At 46.9% G+C, this 23,435-nt stretch overlaps 1 protein-coding gene across 6 annotated transcripts in view; it reads left to right on the top strand.

Moving 5' to 3' along the window:
- The window catches only part of PPP6R2 (protein phosphatase 6 regulatory subunit 2), a 120,432-nt gene that overhangs the window by 26,757 nt on the left and 70,240 nt on the right, over positions 1 to 23,435 (top strand). For 4 of the 6 annotated variants that reach the window (XR_008466165.1, XM_054199995.1, XM_054199981.1 and 1 more), the window contains 2 exons: positions 2,468 to 2,600; positions 20,303 to 20,548. Coding sequence is in view for 4 of the 6 variants with exons in the window: in XM_054199995.1 (XP_054055970.1) it covers positions 20,322 to 20,548 (227 nt within the window). In the remaining 2 variants the exon portion in view is untranslated. Of the gene's footprint in view, positions 1 to 2,467; positions 2,601 to 8,042; positions 8,192 to 20,302; positions 20,549 to 23,435 lie in introns of those variants that run through there. The other 2 variants (XM_054200002.1, XM_054200019.1) reach the window with 2 other exon arrangements.

Consider the following 23,435-nt stretch of genomic DNA (forward strand, 5'->3'; position numbering starts at 1 on the left):
GTTTTCCCAAAGACGAGAGCTCCTATGGCACTGCTACAGCTGGGACTGGTTCTGCTCTTCTGAAGCCACAGGTGCTTAATTATTTCATCGTGGAGCCCGGCCAGGCTGCTGTCTCCGTACAGGTGCTTTCAAAAGGAATTTGCTGATAGCTGTCCATCCGCCTTGCTGCTGCTGTGTCTGTGCTGCGGGGAATCACGGCATACTCCCTTTGGAGTATACTTTAAAATTCGTAGCCTAAGTTAGGTTACGTTTCCTCTAAAATGTGTGAGTGTAGGGGAGTATGTTTGGTCTGCTGGGTTTACTCTCTCTACCCTATTCCAGGAAATCACTGGAGATAGTAGTTGTTCTGCTGAGGTGGATGATTTCTCCTGTTAGAAATGGGACACTTCGCTTTTGACAACATAGAAACCCGTGCGTGGTTTGACTTCAGAACTGAACTTCTGTATGGATGTACTGTGGTACGTTTTTGCCCATGCCTGTGTATGTAGCTGGTTAACACACAGTGAGTTCAGCAAAAAATGTCAAATCACTAGGAGAAAAGGCAGAAAATAGAAACACTTATTTACTTTAACTACTTTATCATGCTTTGTTTCAAATTGGTTGCCAGATAAAATAAAGTGCATGTCTCAGAAGAGAGTAAGGCTGAAATCTCAGCAGTATGTGTTCAGAGTGGAAGTAATTAATTAACCACATCATCCAAATCCATGTTTCAACTGTGGAAATACAGCAGATCCAGTTGTCTTACCACGCTTATTTGGAAATTCATTCGGTAACTGTTTCAATTAAAAAATAATTGAAGAAATTGAAGAAAAACTGAGGTGAATACAGGATAAAGAGCGAAGGCAGATCTAGCTGAGGCTGATGGCCGTCAGCTGTGTGGCTGTGGTGGTGAGGGCTCTGGGGCACGCGTAGGCTCTGCACAGGAGCCCTCGGCAGTCGTCGTGCCCGCCGCCGTCAGGCGGGTTACGGAGAGGTGCGACGCTGCGCCTGGGTGAGCCCAAGGGGCTGCTCTGTGTGCAGTAACACGTTGGGGCTGAGGTAACGCTACCCGCAGTGAAGGATGGGTTATCCTGACCACAAGCACAACAAACAAAAGTGTCAGAATGGTGCAGATGGTTTGAATTTCCATAATAAAGTAGCTTCTAAGTGATAACTGCCCTGTGCCAAACTCCAAGTCATTATTCCGAGCTGTTCTGTGCACCCTTTGCTTTTAAGTAAATGCACCAGATATTCACATCTGTGAGTTGATTTCCAAAAGAGAGTTTGACTTTTAAAGGGATATGTAGAATCAAAAAACGTAGCTTTTTGTCAAGCTCTGTCTCACAGAATTCTTCCTGTATTCCGAATACACCTGAGGTGTACCATCATTCCTCTGGAAAACAGTTCAGTCTGTTTTCAGAGCAGTACTTTAATTGTTGGGCCCCGGGTTGTGATTTTAAATCTATCACCGTTTTATGTTCAGTTTGTCATTTGTAATGTTTAAAAGACTCTGTAGGACAAAGGCTGGGGGAAAAGAAGGCATCAAATTTACAGACCTTAAATATGCACAATAAAATCATGTACGCTGTCCGTTCAAATCGATTACTTCAGTTTTGGGTGAATGTTGTACTTCCAATGAGTAGTTACTGATAAGAAGGTGAGAAAATGATATTGTTCTTTCTGTTGGTGCTCTGTGTTACGCTGCCGTGCCTCCGCTGGGTCTGAGGTTTGCGAGGCTGTTCGGGTGTATGGAGGGTTTGCCCCGGTGATGAGTGTACTCCCTGTGTTGGGATGGTGTGGGAACAGACTCATAGGATCACTTGGCTTGGAAGGGACCTTTAAGGTCATCGGGTCCAACCATCAACCTCACACTGCCGAAACCCATCACTAAACCATATCACTGAACATTACTCTCCACGTAGGGCCTGGTTGCTGTTAGTTGCTGTTTGGTCCAAAAGGAATACCTGGATTCGGGGAGGCTCGGCTCAAGCCCAGCTCCGTCCGACCTGAGCCCAGCTCCGCTCTCACGCCTCCTTTCACCTCCTGCAAGTGCAGGGAGCTCTCCCGGATGCCTCACGGCCCCAGACCGAATGTGAAATATGTGTGTTGTTGCTGCAATTATTCTTGGAACAAGTGAAAATGACCCTTAAGTTTCCTTGGCAACCTATAACTTTCTTTTGAAGCAATATCGAGAAAATGAGCATGTCCTTGACTGAGGTACAAGCCTCCAGCCGTGTCCGGGGCCATGGCGGGGAGGGGGCTGTTGACCCCCCTGCGGTCCCCGCTCAGTGCGAGGGCTCAGGTTTGCACTGGGGGGAACTGGAGGGTCTGACACGGTGGTGGCTTTGCAAAGCCTGTGTCTCACCTACAGCCTGGCTCCAATTTTTCTTTGGGCCGAAAGGTAATGTGGAATTTTGTTTAGGAAAAAAAGTAATCTTTGGCCCTCGGTTACCTTTGGTTAATAGTGACTTCTAAAAATATTTTCCAGGATAAGAAGCTTGAGAAAGAATTCACACTGGATGAAAATAATTTTCTGAAGCTGGGCATATTCCAGGAACTGTAACCCAAATGTTTCTCTGTCTGTGGAGAAGATTTCACGTTTGAAATAACTTCTACTGAAGGTATGCACATCTATCTTTCTTTTTTTAAGCTCGGTAGTGACAGCGTGCTTTATAATGCTATATTATTTGTTCTGGTGGTTGCTAGTGAGGTAGTTTTTGATATTTAATACCTGGAGTCATTTGGGAGGAAACCGTAGTGTCCCTGGGACAGTCCTGCTGTGATGGGTCTGAGCTGGTTCCGTAGAGCAGAGGAGCTCGGTTCCTCTGTGCTGTTGAGTCTGCAGCCGAGCCATGGTTTGTGGGTCAGGTCACTCCCTACAACCAGGTTTAACTGGTAAGTGCCTCTCAAAACTTGAGCTCTCATTTAAGGTATGTAATTGACAGGAAGAAGGCGGAAATTCTTTTTTTCTTTCTGGTGGCTATCTATTTCTGGGAACTGCTTGTGGCTGTTCCAAGAAGTAGCGATATGGAAATGACACGCGGTGTGTTCTGTCATTGGGGTAGTGAAAGTGAATAGCCTGTGATTACTCACTGGTCTTCGTAAGGTGAGAAATTGGAAGTGTCCGAGAAAGTTCTCAAGCAGGCAGTTTAAAGCAAGCAAGAGGAACTGCCCTCTCATGCAGCGTGTAATTGCGTTGGGGTTTCACTGCCTGTGGATTACTGGAGATGGCCCGGCTGCCTGCGGGAGCACTGCCATCCCTCCCAGTGCCGCCAGCGGGGCTGGCTCGCTCTGTCCTTTTCCTATTGGCAAGTCAGCTAGGAAACGCTTTCTTAATGCTCCAAAGGCAAGAGATTTTACGTTAAGCACGGTCTGCCAGGGGCAATACGTTATCAATTAAAGGCATTCTTGAAGATCCTAAAAGAATGCAGGAGATCCTAAATTTTCTTGCAGAAAAGTGCAGATTTTAGGTGAGCCGTAAGTAGAGGTGCTGCTGATGGAGCTGATGATAGTTACGTTGCATGTCAGACCTGACGGCTTGAAACTGGTGAAAATTGTTCTGGAAGCCATCTAGGAAGCAAAGCACCTGGGTGGTATCCAGGCGTTCGTAGTCATCTATGCCAGTGAAATGGAAAATAGTAGCTGGAAATAGAAAGTAGTAGCTGGAAATAACAGTGTAGCCCAGTCTGAGAAATGACAGTCATCCTTGGGGTGCAGCTGGGTCAGGACCCTCTGATACCGGCTCTTGCTAAGGGTGTGCTTGGGGAGGTTCGGAGCAGTGTGGGTGTAGGGTAGGCACTCCCGCCTCGGGAGTCACCAGGGTTAGTGACTTCTCTGAAACGGCACTGTCCTTTATAAAGCTGAGTTTTATGAACTGGTGTAACCAGCTGGGTTTTTGGGCTCAGTTGAGCTTTTGGACCCTGTAACCGTCTGCGGCAGTACGCTCCACGGGGCTTCTTCCCATGCAGAACATAATTAGTGTTTCATTCTGCCTGGTTTTGAGTTGGCCGCTTGATAACTTTGTGAGGTGTCCTCCTCCTTGGTTTATAGGGAGCTGTAAATAGCTGCCTATTCACCTCCTTAATACCATTCATGCTTTTCTCTGTATCTGTTGTTTTTCTGAGCTGTAGCCATGTATCAAGTCAAGCTTAGTGCATCTTCCATTAGAAGCTGTGCTGTGTCTCGTTCCGCTCGGTCTCTTCTAGAAGCCGATCAGACCAGCTGCACTTGTTTGAGCTCTGCTGTCTCTCCTGAGAAAAGTGAACCAGACCCGCGCTCGAGATGTGAACGCACGATAGTCAAATGATGTCATGCCTTCTGGTTACTTCTTCTTTCTCCTAATAACTTTGGACGTTACTCTTACCTCTTTGGCTATTGCTCTGTGTTGAGCTCCTTCAACAGTGGCTCCAAGATGGTTTCCAAATGGCCGTAACAAACAGGATCTGTTTGATTTGTGTGTTAAAATGTCACCTTTCTTCAGAGGGGTGGCCGTGCGTGACAATAGGGCTGCTTGGTGCTCTCTCCTGGCTGTGGCACTTGGGTCAGGCAAACCCCTGCGGAAGGAGGGGGGGGTGGCTCCTGCCTGGGATCCTCCAAGCACACTGGGGGCAAGAAGTTCCCAGAAGGTGGGATGGGGCAGCAGAAGAGTGTGAGCGTGTGAAAGTGCAGCAGGACAGAAGCTCGCGGCGCAGGAGAGTGTGGGATACATCGTGGGATACGTCTCAGATGGACGAGGGGCAGAGGGACAGCCTGGCTTCAGAACGGGTGGAGGATGAGAGACTCCCTGAGGATCCGAGGACACTGCGGGCGTTGGCTGGTCCCAGGAAGCTCCCGAGTTTGCCTGAACGGAGCCCAGCAGCCAGGATTTGCCAGTTCAGACAAAATGGTCAGCGCAAATTGTTTATCCCCTGCTTGTCCTCCTTTCAAGAAGACAAATTTTCCTGCAGTGATGAAGCTGCTGCTCAGATACCTGTTGGTGATGTTTATAAACCCTGCTAGTATTTATTTTGCTAGCCTGGCCATAATAAAGATCTGGGCATTTCTGCCTGAAGGTGCTGGATGGCCACAGATCCCTGATCAGAGGGATCTCAGCGGCTAACTTAGCCGTCATCGTTCGGTGCTGGGATTTCTCCCATGATTAGTTCTGTGCTTTTGTCAGCGCTGAGATAAATCTGCAGTTTCATTGTCTGGCTGATTACTAACATGAAATCGTTGTGCAGCTGTTTGTGTCGGCTTTGGTAGGTTTAAGCTGCATAATTTTTCTGTGACTAGTAAATGTTTCTACCTTGCTATTCGTCTTTGTCCTGAAATCGCTTACAAATCCATTGGGCAGCACTGGTTCTTTTGGGACCCTACTTGCCGCCTCTTTCTATTTTTTTTTTTTAATTTGCTTTTGATTTATTTCTTTTATTTTAACCAGCTGCTGATTCACAAAAGAAAGCTAGCTTTTCTTTAAAGCTGTTTGGAGAAGCCCATGGAAAGTATTTCTGTGGGAGTTCAGATGAACCGTCGATCGCACTGTCCTTGTCCATCTGTATGTTTTTGTTGTAGGTTTTATAAATTTTTAACAGTTTGCTTAAAAAGCTAGTTTTAGGCTTGAAGTTCACTAAGTTAAATAAAGTGATGCTTTACTCCCTGCAATTAGTTGTTCGGTAGCTGCGTTTTAAAGGTGCAGAGCTCTCGGGTGAGCGCCGGCTGCTCCTGGGGGTCTGGTCCCAGCCGATGCGCAGGTGTGTTCGAAACCTCGCTCAGATGCTGCAGTTGGAGAGAATTATTTGCATTTTTTTTTCTTTTGCTCTGTGTGGCAATGCTTAAAGTTATTTATGCTTATAGAAGAAATAAAGGAAATTCCGTATTAAAACTTAGCCAAAAAAAAAAAATCATAAAATAACCTTAAAATACACATCAGGCATCCGTACCTGTCAAGACTGAAGAGAGGGACTGAGTTAGATGTGGCCGAGGAACACTCTTCAGCTGTGACAGGGCTGCTGAAGTTAGGTTTTCCTTTGTATTTTTATAACAGAAAGGATGTTACAGGAAAGTCAGAAGTATTCAAAAATAGGTTTTTATGAAACAAGTAGGATAATGTACTTCTCTCCGCTTTTACATGTGTTTCCACTTAGTAACTAAGTGGAAAATGTTAAATGTTTTATTTTATCAGGAATGGGTTTAAATAGGCTTAAATAAAAAAATCCGTAAATCTTGGTAATTTCCTCCCAGTTTCCAGCAGGACTTGCCTGTGGTGATTGCTGGCCCTCCATGTCCATTTTTACTGGCCTTGGAGTACTGAGAGCATTCTGAAAGGTTGGAAAATGCCGTGGGTGTTTTGTGTGTGTGCCCGTATTCGGTAAGGCTCGGGGTAGCCTTTGGTAACTACGGGACTGACTGCGGTAATAATCCTGGACAAAACACAGAATTCAGAAATGAAGAGTAAGAAAAAGCCTCACCCAGAGTTTTAGGGGAAGTAGGAGGTGCAGTGTATTTTTTTATGGCAGCCAACGCAGCATTGCACGGTGCTGTACGTTTTGTGATACACGGCAATACGGGTCTTTCAGTTGGTGAATTTTAATCACCTGCTGTTCCTGCAGACTCCCCCTCACCTTTTCTAGAAAAGGTAGAAGTGCCTCTACCAAAGTTAATGGTACTCGGGTGAAGGCTCTGAAACACACGTTTCCCCCTCAAAATTGTTAACGAAAATAAAATCCAGGCCACAGAGTGGAAATCGCTGATAAGTGGAAGAATGAATGAAGTGAGACAAAAGGGGTGAAACAGTCATTATGGGCCCCACGGAGGAGAAAGGAGACTTTTGACATTCTACTTGTATAAGGAATAAGACAAAAAGTAGTCATTATTTTGAAACATACATAGTAAGACGAATTTTTTTTTTCATGATTTTTAAACCTCTCCCCCAGAATCTGTGAGCAGCCAGGGATTGCTCTGTGTGTTCCTCTGCTTCTTGACTGAAGCTCTGCATACCTTCTGAATATTAAAAAATTCCTGCAGTGCATTGTTGGCAAATAGCAGGTGTTTGAATGACAGTTTAATTCCACATGTATCAAATTTAGAAATGCTTCCCTTAAAGCAGTTAATCTTCAAAAGTGGCAGCATATAGTTAGAGAAAACTTGTTTACTTAAATCTTTATGGTTTTCCCTTTAATGAGATACTGCAGTTCAGAAAGAATATGAGAGACTTCGAAGGGCTTTGAGATGTCCGCCTGAAAAACCAAAAGGTATTTCTAGTTTATTGTTGACCTAAGGTGAAGTAGTGAGACCCGAGATACGACAGACATCAGGAGAAAGGTACTTTGGTAGCTACGTGCTTGGGCCTCACCGGGATTAAACCTGAATGTCCCAGTGCTTTAGTTTGAATACATACAGTTAATTAATTGTAATAACAGAATGGAAAGGCTGTGATATTAAACTTAGAGTCATAGAATGGGTTGGGTGGGAAGGGACCTTAAAGATCATGTAGTGCCACCCCCTGCCCTGGGCAGGGACACCTCCCACCAGCCCAGGTTGCTCCAAGCCCCGTCCAACCTGGCCTTGAACCCCTCCAGGGATGGGGCAGCCACAGCTTCTCTGGGCAACCTGGCCCAGGGGCTCACCCCCCTCACAGCAAAGGATTTCTTCCCAATATCTCATCCCAATCTCCCCTCTTGCAGGGTAAAACCCTTCCCCCTCGTCCCGTGGCTCCCCTCCCTGAGCCAGAGTCCCTCCCCAGCTTTCCTGGAGCCCCTTTAGGGACTGGCAGGGGCTGGAAGGTCTCCCCGGCGCCTTCTCTTCTCCAGGCTGAACCCCCCCAGCTCTCTCAGCCTGTCCCCACAGCAGAGGGGCTCCAGCCCTCCCAGCATCTCCGGGGCCTCCTCTGGCCCCGCTCCAACAGCTCCGTGTCTCTCCTGTGCTGAGGCCCCAGCGCTGGAGGCAGCACTGCAGGGGGGTCTCCCCGAGCGGAGCAGAGGGGCAGAGTCCCCCCCTCACCCTGCTGCCCACGCTGCTGGGGATGCAGCCCAGGAACTTGTTTGGAAAAAATGTAGGAAATATTTCATCTCCCGGTTCCTATGCAGAATTCCAAGACTGACACCCTGCCTTCTCCGAGCCGGGTGTGTGTATGCCTTGTCCCCAGTGCCGGGGGGCTCGGAGGGCACTGGGGACAGCAAAAGTCTTTCCCTGTGACGCCTGTACAGGTCACCGCTCCGACAGACTGGGTTTGAAGGTGAGTTTACAAAGAGCTGGAACAATTAATCCACTGACCGTTTGAAAATATCAAACAAGAAGCACCTTTTGGAACTTGTCTATGTCTTTTTTCTGCTCTTCCCCATCCGTTTAGTCACTTTTTTTCTCTTTTTTTGTACTACGGAGAGCAAGGATGGTCACTCCTCCCCACGTGTCCGGAAGGCACCTGCCTTCCTTAAAAGCTGTTCATTACCATATGTGAATCAATCTATCTTCTGCACAAAACGTTTTGAGCCTGACACGTTTCTTGCTGTGAATTGTAATATGAAATTTTTCCTTTTTTTGTTTTGATGGGGTGATTTGCTGGAGCTGCCTGCTGGCGGCAACCTTCAGTGAAGCGGCTCGTTGCTCCAGCCTGACAGAGCACACCTAGCTTTCTAAAAGTCTTATTTTTGCAGCTCCAAGCAAGAACAGAAGTAATCTAACAAATCAGGGGACTAAATTGTGTGTCTTACTTTGAGATGGAAGGTGGATCTCTCGTCACAGGAGAGCAGAGCCCGTGGGAGGCTGTTGGGCTGTCCCTCCCCACGATGGGGCTGGCAGAGACGCGTGCTCCTGCCCGGCCGGGCTCCCAGGCCCTCCTCTGGCGCCGTAACTGCCTTCCAACAACGGGGTTTTAGTATTTTGTGGTGTTACAGGGTTAAAGATGCGGAGGACAGCAAAAGTGCAACTTATAGAATCACAGAACTGCCCAGGTTGGAAGAGACCTTTCAGATCGTCGAGTCCAACCATCAGCCTGACTCTGACAAAAACCAGCAGTGACCCGTGTCCCTCAGCACCGCATCTGCCCGGCTCCTAAATCCCTCCAGAGATGGTGCCTCCACCCCTTCCCTGGGCAGCCTGTTCAAGCCTTAATAACCCTTTCAGTGTAAACATCTTTCCCAATATCCATCCTAAACCTCCCCTGGCACAACCTGAGGCCGTTTCCTCTTGTCCCACCGCCTGTTCCTTGGGAGAAGAGCCCGACCCCCCCCGGCTGCCCCCTCCTTTCAGGGAGCTGCAGAGAGCGAGAAGGTCTTGTGCATTAAGACTGAAGATGCACCTGGGTCGTTTTGGGTGTAAATCACAACATGATCGTAAGGAAGCTGTTGGGTAAACTGGTTGCCCAGATAAAATTACCTGCAACTGGGTACAAGTTGTGCCGCTGGGATTGAGTTAACGGCTTGAAAATAAGCAACTTGTGTCTTTTATTTTACATCTATAAAACACCTGAATCAAGTGCTAAGTGTGAACAACAGTGGTTATTTGATGTAATTTGGAGACAATTGGGAAGAGCCAGGTCAGTATTAGCTATTATGTTATTTATTGTGTTACAGGTCCGTACCAGTAATTGCTGATTAAAGCACTTGGGAAATCGAAGGCCTCCAGTCCCTTGCAAAGGGAATGACCGGCGTGTCTGGCCCATCGGGGGACGGAATTGTGGGTGGCCCCTGCCAGCTCCATCCCTGTTCCCTGGTCTGCATGTCCCTGCCGATGGCTGATGCCCACAGGCCGGTCTCTGCCAGCTGTGGGCAGTGCGGGCGTGCTGCTGCCTTCCCCCTGCCGAGGAGAACTTCCAGACGGGACAAACCTCATTATAGCAGTTATAACGAGTACACTTAATTTTTTCCCCCAGATCTAAGAGCTAGAAACAGCTTTAAAAGAAAAATAGCAAGAGTTATCTCGAGCAGCAAGAATGTGAACCGTGACCCTGCCGTGTTTATCCTCATGTTCTCATATTCTGATTTAGCTCTTTTTTTTTTTTTTTCACTTGTTGTTTAAGGAAGGAAAGTGAAACTCAAGGAGCTGTGTGACAGGGATTGTTTTGAATATCTGCAGGGCTGTAAGCAGCCTCTTGGTGTCTCAAATGAACTCTGCCTCGGCTACAAATAAAGGCAGGCTGGCGGTGGGGGATAACAGCTCGGTGAAGAAATACCCGGTTATGGAAAGCTTATTTTAAGCTGTTCGCAGCTGTTAATCTCCCCAGCATCCTCGCGCGGCTCAGGACTTCCCCAGTTTTACAAAACTGGAAACTTAAATATGGGGGGAATAAGTGAACCGTGGCAGGAACGAGCTTTTTGTGGTATGAGGTTAGGTGAAAGAATGACAGTTGAACAGTTGGAGATGGTTAGTAAAGTGAGAAAATTCAAATTCATTTTGAATGATAGTTAGTTATTTATGGTGCAAAAAGCACTTATGTTTCTATTCTTGAGTTTATCCAAGGAATTTATCTGTCATCTTTAAGAAAAAGTTACCACTTTTACCAAATGCATGTTTTTGTTTGCACCGTTTTGTTTTTAAATAAGTTTTAAATAAGTAAAGATACTGAGTATTTCACTGTAGAGATCAGATTTAAACAAAGCCTGAGACTTACCTCTAACTTCTTATATATAGAAAAAACCCTACATTCACAATTTCGTAGTTCCTAAAAATCATCTTACAGAGCAGCTTTCTCATAGTTCATCTATGCATACAGCTTGAAGTTTTTAACATATCTTACTCCTTAACTTGTACCATCCTCCTGTACTCGTGAAACAATTTTAACTTAAAGCAATGATTTTAATGTACACAATGTGATCACTGTAGACAGAAAACTATTTGTGTACTGCACTCTGGCCTTGTGATGAACATTGCCTTTATACTTCAGCTTTACGCCCTCCTTCTGCTTTTAATAGATAATTATTTTTTTCTAATTGTCGGGTGTTGCTCGAGCAGTTTGCGTTCTGTTCCACGCCTGAGATGGTACGGGGAAAGTGAGCGCGAGGCAGTTGTATTTTACAGCTCCGCACGGGCGGGAGGAGGAATGATACTCGGTGAACTCAAAACAGCTGGTTTAAAAAGTATTTTTCCAAACCATTCGAAACTTCGGTATGGTTTAAGGTCAGAGAACACTCTCAATCGCAAGCCCCAACGTGTTTAAAAAGGTGAGGCTCACTCTTGCCTTGCTGTCCCGTGCCTCGGGGGCTGCTCTCCCGAGGGCTGACACGGAGCATCGCTCCCTCTGGGCATGAGGCACCTCAGCACTACGTGAGGCCTTTCCTGAGGCACTGCTGTGCTTTTTCTGAGAAGATCCAAGAAATAAAGAAATCCTGACCAAAGAAGCTGCGGTATTTCAAGAAAATCATAAAAGCCTCTTCATATACAGAAGGGGAGATCGTCATCAGCCAGAAGCTGATGTTGGAAGCGGAGATGTGGGTTTTCCTTGGCTTCTTGCCTCCCGAGTTAATAAACTCTTCCCTTGCCGTTTCAGCCCTGGATGGAGGGCAGGAGAAGACACAAGTGCGTGCAGTGTGCCTGGGAACCGAAGCCCCCCTTTCCGGGGTAAGGTGAGGCAGAGTAGCGGTAGCCTCACAGTAGGGTAAGAAGCACTTCACAAGAGGATATTTGGGGAGCTCTGACAGCGCTTGAAGGTACTTTCAGCACTGAAGACGCATTCTTGAAGCAGTATCAAAACTTAAATCAGAAATCCACCCCAGACTTTTACGTAATGCCAACTTGTGGGGAAAAAATGGGCGTTCTTCATTTGACAAACCTTTCCCTCTTACTGAACTTCAGGATGGAACACTCGTTCAAAATGAGAACTGCTGTACTGCTAATAATGCCAGAAGAGGCTGTTTCATCGTCTAGACCTAAGGAAAAGCAGTTTGTTGAAATGTAACAGTTGGAAGGATTTTGTTCCTATTAGAGATACTTACACAAACCAGTTCCTGGCTGTGTTCTCCTCCCTTTAGCCCTCAGGGTTAGGCTGCTGCTCCGGACACTCCTGCGTTTGGCCTTGCTGCTTATTCTTTTATCTCTGGAGCTCCCAGCACGTTGGAGTCTCGTTGTAGTATACTCTAAGGCTTCTCTGGACGTAGAATAAATGCCCCGAAATACTGAGAAGGCTGAATGAAGGGCAGTGCTATCTGGTACGTGGCCATAGGTGAGTTGGTATACGTTTGTATAGCAGACTGTTATAAACCTCAGAGAAACGTTTCTCCATAGCGCTTTCTGATGTGACTCGGTGTTCGGTCTCTGTCTCCTGACTTTTCTGGCTTTCATGGAAAGCATCGCTCAGACCTTGCTCGAGACGTGAAGCCCGAGTCTTCTTCACTTAGAGATGAAGGTCAAATAGTTCAGCAGTTGCAGTCGAAGAGCGAGAGGAGTAGGACGGCCTGATGGTGACAGAGTCTCAGTATCTGATGTTGACAGAGCAATTGTTCTGTTCCTGTCTGTTTTGTCAACTACCGCTTGTGCCAGGCAGGTGCGTGGGAGGTCAGGGATTATCAGGGAAAGAGGAAAGAGAAACCACACAACTCTATGGATAAGGCGATATTACTTTTCTGAACAGGAATGTCAATAACAGGTCTTGTTCCAATCTGCTAGAGCTGTGGAGCAAGCCTTCCCTTGAGTGGGGACCTACCCAAAGGTTAATCAATTTTGAGTCCTCTTAGCAGACTTTAATGCTGCTTAATTGTTTTGTATCTGGATAACTGAAACTATCTGTGAGATGATAATGCATCAGTAAGGCATAACAAGGCCAAGAGTCAAAGTTGCAGATAAAAGTGTGTTTTCTTTGGAGGAGAGAGACATTCTTCAGCCTGTCTGCAGATGTGCATCTCAAACTAAGTGCACCTGGCTAAATTGGTCTCAGTTTTTGAGCTCCACAAGGTGCTAAAAGGTACTGCAGAAGCCTGGGGAAAATGCTGAAATAGCTGCGGGGGACGGGTAGGTGTGCCCCCCTCCTTTGTAGGGTTCCCTCCGCTTTGCTGCCGTACAGAGCTGGGTGGCTTGGCTGTGGTGGCTTGTTGGGTGTTGAACATGGTCATGATACCCTTGTTGGTAGGTTTTTGGGTATACCGAGAAGCCGTTGAGGCCCTGCTATTCTGAGGATTGGGACCTCCTCAGCAGGAACAGAGGAATGAACGCAGAAAGCAGTTTACACTTAGAGGGTATAAACGTTTAAAGTTGGCAGTTGGCATCCGCTTCTTTGTGGTCTTTTGTCCTGGAAATCTGCAGTTATTTTTACTTTTTGCCATCAGATGCCTAAGATGCTCCTGATTTGATTTAATTTCCTGGGTTTTTTCTTTATTGGGGTATGCAATGCCACAAATTGCTGGAGAAAGTAGGATACTCTTTCATATTCCTGTTTCTTCATCTGTCACTTCTGCTGTACAGTTAAACGTGCATTGTTTATTATTTATTAGTGACTTCTAGTGTTTAATATTTTAGTATTTAGAAGTTCCTGAAGTTTAAATAGGTGTCTTAAAGACAGCGTAAGCAGGAAACGGTGTAGAATCTTTGTAAGTTGTGTATCACAAGAAGAAATTGTATTTACTGTGTATTAGGCTCAGAATAGTCAGCAGCTCTCCAGCTTGTTTTGGTTTCTCTTAGCCCATTTCCTCTTTCTCAGTAAGCGTTTTTTCTTATCAACATTTTGGAAGGAGGTGAAGTGCACTTCTTGAGTTACAGACAGAAGATGGATTTATATCCTAATGCCAAGAGAAAGGGTTTGCTCATTCCGAGCTCCGGGCTCCACAGGGCGATACCATCGTTTCAGGAGGTGGATTACCCTGGTTTCGGTTTCCTGTGGTGGGTCCCGTTAGATGAACTGCACTTTGGTGATTAATGCTGTTTCACAGCAGCTCAGGTCCTTCACCGGGAGATCTCATTTCTTACAAGTGCTTCTCTTCAAGCTCTTCAGAGCTCGTAGAGAACAAGTACCTTGTTAGTTATGATGGCTTACCTGCAGTGAAGCAGATTAAAGAAAAAACAATTTAGCTAATCATTGCAGAATGGGGCGCTTACTTTTCTAGACTATCAGTGGTTTTTTAAGTAATCATGAACATTTTTTATTACGTTATAGATATACTAGTTTGTTTCGTGATACAACTCAAAATGGAGCATTCGTAGGGGTGTCCCTTTCATCATGTGGAACTTTTTTCTGGTCTTGCCCTGTATTTTCAAGATGTTTTCATGTTCTTCAGTAGTTACATTGCGTATTGTAGAAGACTGCATGTGCTTCATGCAAAAATACGCATACTGAAATCAGCACGTGTGTTACACACAGGCGTGTGCGTAGGTGTTCCTGTCCTGCTGCTTCCACAAATGGGATAGTGTGGTTTCTCCAAGAGCTCCGCTTTTCTGTCGTGTTGGTGCTGCCTGGGTATGGGTAATGCCGTGCCATTGCCCCCACCGTCAACTGCAAGCATCCAGGTGTCGGATATGGTTGTGTTTGCGTGGAAAGTTCCTCTGGACCATCCAAGTCTGCAAAGTCTCAATAAATTGTCAAGGGATGTGAAGAACAGTAAGAAGGGCTTCTACAGGTACCTCGGCCAGAAAAGGAAGATTAAAGAAAATCCACGGCTGCCCCTCCCAGTAAATAAGACAGGAAAACTGGTGACAACTGACATGGAGAAGGCTGGGGTACTCAAGATACTCAACAATTTCTCTGTCTCAGTTTTCAATGGTAATCACTCTTCCCACATCTCTCAAGCCCCTGAACCTCAAGGATGTCCCTCCCGTTGTAAGGGAAGATCAGATTCAAGGCCATCTGAGGAACAACATACATAAGTCTGTGGGACCCAGCAAGCTCCATCCCAGAGTCCCGAGGGAACTGGCTGATGCAGTTGCCAAGCCACTCTCTGTCATATTTGAAAAGTTGTGGTGGTGAGGTGAAGTCCCCAGTGACTGGAAAAAGGGAAACACCACGTAAAAAGGAGGACCCTGGGAACTACCGACCAGTCACCCTCACCTCTGTGTCTGGTAAGATCATGGAGCAGATTCTCCTGGAGGATGTTGAAACACGTGGAAGACAGGGAGGCGATTAGAGACAGCCAGCATAGCTTCACCAAGGGCAAATGATGCCTGACTAATCTAGCAGCTTTCTACAATGAAGTGACTGCATCAGTGGACAAGGGAAGAGCTACAAATGTCAACTACCTGGACTTCTGTAAGGCCTTTGACATGGTCCCACACAACATTCTGGCCGCTAAATTGGAGAGAGATGGGTTTGATGGATGGACTGTTGGGTAAGAAATTTGCTGGATGGTCGCGTCCAAAGAGTTACAGTCAGTGACTCTGTGTCCAAGTGGCAACCTGTAATGATTGGTGTCCCTCAAGGGTCTGTACTGGGACCAGTACTATTTAATATCTTCATCAACAATAGTGCGATTGAGTGCACCCTCACCACGTTTGCAGATAACACCAAGCTGAGTGGTGCAGTTTATTCCTTAAGGGAAGGGATGGCATCCAGAGGGACCCCGACAGGCTGGAGAAGTGGGTCCCTGTGACCCCCATGGGGTCCAAGCAGGCCCAGTGCAGGGTCCTGCCCCTGGGTGGGGGCAGCCCCCGGTGCCAGCCCGGGCTGGGGATGGAGGGATGGAGAGCAGCTCTGAGAGAAGGGCTTAGGGGGGGCTGGGGTGGGGAAAGCCAGCCATGAGCTGGCAGCCCAGAAACCCCCCTGTAGTGACAGGACATGGGGCGGTGGTTTTAAGCTGAAAGAGGGCAGGTTTAGATTGGACAGAAGGAAGAAATTCTTTCCGGTGAGGAACGGGACACTGGCCCAGGTTGCCCAGAGAAGCTGCGGATGCCCCATCCCTGGAAACATTCCAGGCCGGGTTGGACGGGGCTCTGAGCAACCTGGTCTAGTGGAAGATGTTGCTGCCCGTGGCAGGGGTTGGAGTAGATGGTCTTTAAAGGTCCCTTCCAACCCCAACCAGTCTGTGACTGTGTAGCGCAAGGAGCTGCGTGTTCAGAGGTTGCCGTACCTCTCTGCTCCCAGAGGCACCGTTTTCAGACCCCATGGACAGTGTTACAGCAGCGTATTGTCTCGCTTGTGGCCTCCCAGGACACTTCACCTGGCTCCTGTAGGTCGTGACTCATTCCGCTGGTCTACAGCGGTGTCTGTGTCTCTTTGGGGGTTTTTTGTGTGTGGTACCATTCCACTTTCAAGCTTGCAGAGGAGTCCTGTGGGTTACAGAACCTCGTTTGATTGCCTGGACACCTGCTTTGGCCTAACTCTCTGTTGTTTCAGTATTCCATGAAAGATCATTTCCCGGTCTCACTCGCTGCATGGACTGAGTAGCCCATAAGAGCACTGGAGCTAAAAGCTTTTTTTGGCTGGGGTGAGGGCGAAGGAGAGGAGTCTCGCATTGGTGCTTGTGCTTTGGGCAACAAGGTGGGAGAGTCACTGCTATGGGGCAGCCTCCCTTCCCAGTCCCGGGACACTGGGAACTCCATGGGTGTCTTCCAGAGGGCTGGGAGAGGCCAAACACCTCAGGAGCCCTCCTCAGCCTTTGTTTGAAGGAGGTTGGGAAGGGGATCTGCCGGCTCTGTGCTGGGAAAAGGGCCGGCTTGCCTTCCTAAGGACAGCTTACCAGTGTGGCTCCTCTAGAGCAGACAGCTTTTCCTATAGATATATAAAAACTTCTGAAAAACTGTATAATTGACACATTTGTAATGGGTTTGAATTTGAAAAGTGAGATCTCTGTGTGTCGCACATGTATATGTATGGAATACGTACCTATTTGGGCTAACTGGGCACCCAAACATTCTTCACTTAAAGCCTTTTGTGCCAGCTTTTCACTTGGTGAATTTATAACGAAGCACAGTTAGTTAAAAATATCTGAAGAACAGTTTGTAACGAACACACTATACAGCCAAACAGCATTACTGTCACAGAAATGTCACGTAGGTTGAAAATTCAGATGTCTGTTCCTAACTCAGAAATTCAGTTCCTTGAGAGCATTTTCGGCAGCTGAGTGGTGGATGCAGAAGCTCTTGCTGGGTGCTGCAATGCTAAAAGTTAACTTTTTTTTTTTAAAAAAATCAATATACTGTTGATTTAAACAGCTGAAATTAGAAACCGCGTCTCTCTCTGCCATATTTTGTGCTGTTTGGAGGGGGACGGACGAGTTGCCCAAAGACTAGGATCAACCAGAACTACCCAGCCTGGGGCTTGGGAGGGTGGTTGGGAATTGGCGGTGGGTGGGCCGGGGGGGGGCTGGCTGAGCTGCTGGTTTGGGCAGTTTCCCCGCACTTTCCCCCCAGTGACTGGGCTTGGGTTGTGACGAGTAGAGCCTGGAGCATTGATACTCATCGGTGGCTTCACAGGAAACATGAAGCTGTAGCTTTGGGAGTTTGTAGGTTTGTACGTGAGGCTGGAGGTTTGGGAGCGCGTAGCTCCCGCGTTCCCCTTCGGGATCTGCTCTAGCGCCACTGGACCTTCACACGGGGCTTCATCGTAGCAGCAGTGGTGTCACGAAAGACAAACTTGCAAAGGTTTTCTTGATTTCTTCTAAATCTCTGAAGTAAAGGCATTAAAAGAAAGACGCGTGGAAAAAGGTCTCTGAAATAGAGAGATAGAGAATAGACAAATTGTGAAGCCCTGAGTGGAGCTCCGGGGAGTTCGTTATCAAACATCCCGGGTAACAGAGCTCGTCCAAGGGAAAAGACAGCCTTCAGTTCGTAGGATAATCCTTTTCCTTTTAGAGATCCTTAGACACAAACACGCACGTGTGGAGAATCTTTGAACTGAGGTAGAGCAGAAAATGCATGTCAGTGACTCAACTGGTAAAAATAAATAAAACCTTCATGTTTCTTTTAACATGTTTCATTTAGCTCCTGTAAGCCCTTCGGTTGGAGGTTCAGTGTGAAAGACCCAAATACTTAAACAAGTAATGAAAAAATTGGGGTCTTTACAAAGCCTTTTAAATTGCCCAGGTGTGGTAACAGGAAAGCAGTGCCCCCCTTCTTCAGTAAACCCTCCTGGAGGGAAAAAGTGGTGTCTTCTTTTTGTTATTTAAAAAGGATAATTTCAAAATTCTGACTTAGATACAGTTATGCAAGCAGTGGAACTGCCAAAAGATCAGGCGTGGTAACATTTTTGGATGCTGGAAAAAGCAAATTGAATGGTTGGAGCAAGTGTTCCTGCTGCTGCGGAAATAGTAATGTGGGTTAGGTTAAAAAAAGCGTTGCGATGCTGTTGTGTAAAATCACAGACTTATGTACAAATAATCTGGGAATGCAGCACATGGACATCTCTCATCCACTTTACTTCATTTTTAACGCTTTTTGAAGTACCAGCGTCTGATGCTGAGGCACTGGAGTTACCTTGTGCTCTCTGAAAGATACTGGAAGTGTAACTGGGGAGGAATGAAGCTTACTCCTTATTTGCTCCCTGTAGGGAACAGTGAAAGATACAACAATAAAAAATGAAATGAAAATCGGTAGTTTAAATTGTGCCAGACTAATCTGAGCTCTTTCTTTGGCAGCTGATACTCTAACTAAAAGAAATTCAGCAAATCTTGTTTCTTTGTGGAGATCATTAAGGCGTTTGGTGCGACAGCTGGAGCAGGGCTTGTGGCTCGCTGGGGAATCGCGGTGGATTCACCTGGTCCCGAGGTGGGATGGTAAAGGGCAGAATGGTAAGAGGAAATATTAGGCAGGAGGAAGACCAGTGGGAGAGTTTCTTAGGGATGATCTGAACGCTGTCTTGTTTGGATATAATTAATGACCGTTCTAAAAGTTGAGGCGTATTGGGGAAGGTAACTGGAAAAACGTAATTAATAGAGCTCACATGGAGAAAAATCAGGAAAACAAAAAGGAAAGAAAGCGTTAGGGGTAGGAGTGGGATGAAAGTGAGTAACACAAAGTGCAGTGCCGCACAGTGAGCGAAGTGTTTGAAGGGGAGCGTTCTTATGAACATACACGTCAGTAGTAAAACCTCATCTGAAACCCAGCGCGTGGTTCCCGTCACACGGGGGGGTCCTGCAAAGCGCAGCAGATACGGGCAGGGGGTCCCCGTGCTCTGCTGGGAGACTGGGGGGGTGAAACTGCAGCTGGGGCAGGGCCGGATCACTGGGGACGGAGCTGACTTAGGCTGGGTTTGTGGGACTAGTCGGTCTTTAATAGTTTTAATAGTCATGTTTTGTTACGTGCTGTATCTCAGTTTACCACTTTTGCGGAGAACTGCGTGAAAATCTTCTGTATTTAGTTGGGATGATGTAAAATGTCCACGTGAAACGTGCCGCGAGGGAAGGGGGTGGTGAGGAGGGTGAGGAGGGTTTCCTTTCAGCAAGTATTTACGAGGACTTGAGATCCGATGTGTAGGAAAGGGAAGCCGTTCCTTCAGTTTCTATTTCTAGAGTTGATTTATAGTGTCCTTTTGCCCGTTCCTGTTATTGGTAAACAAAATCTACTCTTCTGCCCCACAAACACCACTCAGTTTTACACTTTTATGGTGTCTATGAGATGAATAGCATATTCCAGTGTTCCACAAGCTTTATGTTTATTAGCAATTCAGCTCTAAGTTTGCTGCTGCTGTTATCGCCCGCAGTGTCCAGTAGGTTGTGGGTTTTTTGCAGTTTCCAATTACGGTCTGTCTCTTGCTGTTATGTATACATTGGAGGCCTTTCTTCCTCTTCCATACATCATTGATTGTTGCAATTATGGTTGATGACCATGACTCTGGTCATACAAAAAAAAACCCCAAACCCTTCAATGCAAACTGCTCGTGGGGCAGTAGCGTGGCTTCCCTGCCCGTGGCCAGCCTTGGCTCTAATCCAGCCACGCGTTTCTCGCTATGAACATAACCTTTGATTTTACTTCAAGGTACCTGCAGTTACAGTTAGTTCATGCGTGCATTGTGCCCATGATCGATATCACAGAATCATAGAAGAGCCCAGGTTGGAAGGGACCTTTCAGATCATCAAGTCCAACCATCAACCTCACGCTGACAGAAACCACCACTGACCCATATCTCTAAGTACCGCATCTGCCCGGCTTTGAAATCCCTCCAGGGATGGCGACTCCACCACTGCCCTGGGCAGCCTGGTCCAAGGCTTAATAACCCTTTCAGTGTAAAAATGTTTCCTAATATCCATCCTAAACCTCCCCTGGCGCAACTTGAGGCCGTTTCCTCTTGTCCCATCGCCTGTTCCTTGGGAGAAGAGACCGCTGTAATCTAAGTTGTGTTAGTTTTCTGTTGTGAAAAATTAACTAATCTTGTTTACAGAATTCAACTGATTTTTACAAGCTGGCTAGCACCTATATTAAGGTATTCCGCTCAGAATTACAAAGGAGGAATAATTAGTGAAGGTGGAAGATTAACTCCTATTCTTTTGCTTTACAGCTAGTTGTGTCCCATCAACATGTTCTGGAAGTTTGATTTGAACACAACATCACACGTGGACAAGCTGCTGGATAAAGAAGATGTGACACTTCACGAGCTGATGGATGAAGATGACATCTTACAGGAGTGCAAGGCACAGAACCGCAAGCTGCTGGACTTCCTCTGCCAGCAGCACTGCATGGAGGAGCTGGTCAACCTCATCACACATGAGCCCCCGGTGGATATGGATGAGAAGGTCCGCTTCAAGTAGGTATTCGTTTTCTGTCCTCCACGGAGAAAACCCAGTGAGGGAGCTTGGTGTTGGGAATGCTCTGGTGCGAGACGGGTGTCACCTTCTCAGTCTTGGGAAAAAGGCTTTCGAGTTCCGTGAAATATTTCACAGCCTCTTGTTATTTGTAGTGAATTTTCAGAAGCTTATTTCTTTATTTTTAATGGTTTGACATTGAGTTTGTCTGGAAAAAAACCCTCTTGCTCTTTGTTCAAGACTTTGCAAGCAAAACAATCAGGATCTCAGAAGTAGCGTTAGTGTGGTTTTATCAAAACTGCAAGCCAAGAACATTCTGCTCGGAGTGATCCGTATCTGAGCTTGATTGGTTTTCAGTAGCCGAGCCCACAAAAGAAAGTGAGCTGTACAGTACATAAAAGATGTGATATTCTCCCTGTGCTGCCTCTGCAAAACCTGCAGGTTTCAGGGTCCGTACAGCTGGGGAGAGGCTGGACGCCGTAAAGAGCCTCTTTCTTATGGGGGCGAACTCTAGATGGGTTTGGTTCTCACAGCAAGTTGGGTTTATACGTTTTTAACTAAATGTATACTTGAAAATATTTACATTTTGGATTTGGGAAGTTTGTTTTTCTTTGTTAAGTTTATGTAAAAATAAAAGCTCGCTCTGTGTTTAAACAAATAAATAAAAATGGGCAAGTTCGTCAGTGTGGGAATGGATCAGTGTTGGTTATTGCTCTTGTTGCTTGAAAACCACTGAAGAAATGGTATATTATTGCTGAGGTTTATTCTTAGGTGAGGTAGTTGATCAGCTGGGTTTAGGTGACTATTTCCAGGAATGCCAAGACATGCGTTCTGTAGTAACTTGGAACATTATATGGCTGCTTCTGCAAGGCATCTGCTCTAAAAGGCAAATTAGCAGAAGGAACCAGGGGGGTTAGTTTTACACTCTTGTCCTACAAATGCAGGTTTTGTACGGGTTCTGCTAGGGCAGGGAGGTGATGTGCAACTGTCCTGGGACTTCTTGCCTTTCCCATCTCCTGTCAGAACGACCGCCTTTCCGCAGGGTGGTGGCTCTGTGCTCCTGCAGCCCTTTACCCGAGCTCCGAGCCAAGCTCACCCCCACGTGTCTGACTGGGGAAGATGGGCGATACTTTCCTCAGTGCTGGGAGTTGATGGGCAGAGGAGACGCTGGACATGCAAGACTTGTGGTCCTTCGCTGGAATCTGCGTGTATTTTGCTGGAGGAGAGGACGAGGGATTCCAGTACCGTGCCACTACTAATTCGTACGTTGTCCATGCCACTGCAGAGCACTGCTTCAGTTAACCAGGCCATATTTTTAAGTCCTTTCTGAGATTTTTGTGTCTGCTGTTGGAAGATGGTTTATGTCTCTGGTCCTGTGTGCCTGTGGAAGTGGAGACCTTTTGCTGTTGTAACCAAACAGACTGAGGAAGGGTAGGGACAAATAAAAACTTCTCAACAAGCAAAATCCTTAATGCAAACCAAAACGAAGAGGGAAGCTCGGTGTGAGAGTGTTTACTCCCAAGTGCTCTTGAACTTCACGTGCCATTTCCTCAGCTTTTGAAGGCAGCATGTGATGTAGGCAGCTGAAGGCCAGGCCAGGGCACAGACAAAGGTAGATGTTGGTGGGAAGAGGTCAGCCTCCAGCATTGCGGTCCCCTTGCTGGAAGAAGGTAGATTTAGATTAGAAAGAAAGAAGAAATTGTTTGCTGTGAGGGGGGTGAGCCCCTGGGCCAGGTTGCCCAGAGAAGCTGTGGCTGCCCCATCCCTGGAGGGGTTCAAGGCCAGGTTGGACGGGGCTTGGAGCAACGTGGGCTGGTGGGAGGTGTCCCTGCCCAGGGCAGGGGGTGGACTAGGTGGGCCTTAAGGTCCCTTCCAGTCCAAAGCATTCCACGATTCTAAGTCTTGTGTTGGGAAGGCCAGAAGAGAGCAGTCTCATTCACCAATCTCTTCATTGGATGATGCCATTGTATCTTCTTCCTCTTCTCCGAGTGGTCCACTGGAGAAGTGGGTGCAGTGGTGGGAGTGTGGTTACACACCAAGAGAGAAGCGAGTCTGATGGCAAGGAGAACTGCGTAGTGGCCTGCTTCCTGGGACAACTAGAGCTGAGCTTTATAAGTGTTTTTCTGGAAATGCTTCCAGTACCATGGGTAGCCCAGGCAGAGAAGCATTTCCAAAGCACGCTGAGGCACTGGAGAGGGGAGAGAGGGCTTAAGCTTATGAGGAACTGGGGGAAGCCTTTGGAATAAATAAAGACTAATCAGGAAGAATGGACTCTGTCTAAATCCAAATGGAATCCAATTTTTGGCTCTTCAGAAAAGGTTATGAAAGATTTTAAACTGGAACAGGGGAGAAACTTGATAGGTTTGGAAGGACGTGCAGCTCCAAGTGATGCGTGCTGTGGAAATGGAATCATCAAAATACTTTATTCTTGAAACGTCGGTGGGATGGAAGTTCATAAAGTTCAGAAGGGAAACTGCGAAGAGGAAAACTCAGCAGTAAATCCCCGTCTCAGCGTAGCGTGCGAAACTCAGCAACCAGACGAACACCTGTAGCGATCGGAGAAGTGTATAAACTGTTTGAATTGTGATGTCTATTTATAATGAGCTTGCTGACGTACTGGGGTGTCTCATAAACCTGTTGGGACCGTGTGGGGTTGAATGCAGCGCAGGGCAGAGCCTGGTGGCGCAGGAGTGGGCTGGGGGGACAGAGCACGGCGTCTCTGAGGTACGATGGCTGGTGCAGGGGACCCGTGTGGCGGGGGTGCGGTGCTCGATGGAAAGGGAGAAGTATTAGATCTGACCCTGGGAGACTCGGGGACTGTAAAAGCTGCAGGAGCAGAACGTGCTGTAACAATGCGGGGTCTCATTATCCCCCCGTCGACAGCATCTA

This window comes from Rissa tridactyla, chromosome 1 (genome assembly GCF_028500815.1).
Source record: "Rissa tridactyla isolate bRisTri1 chromosome 1, bRisTri1.patW.cur.20221130, whole genome shotgun sequence".
Lineage (NCBI taxonomy): Eukaryota > Metazoa > Chordata > Aves > Charadriiformes > Laridae > Rissa > Rissa tridactyla.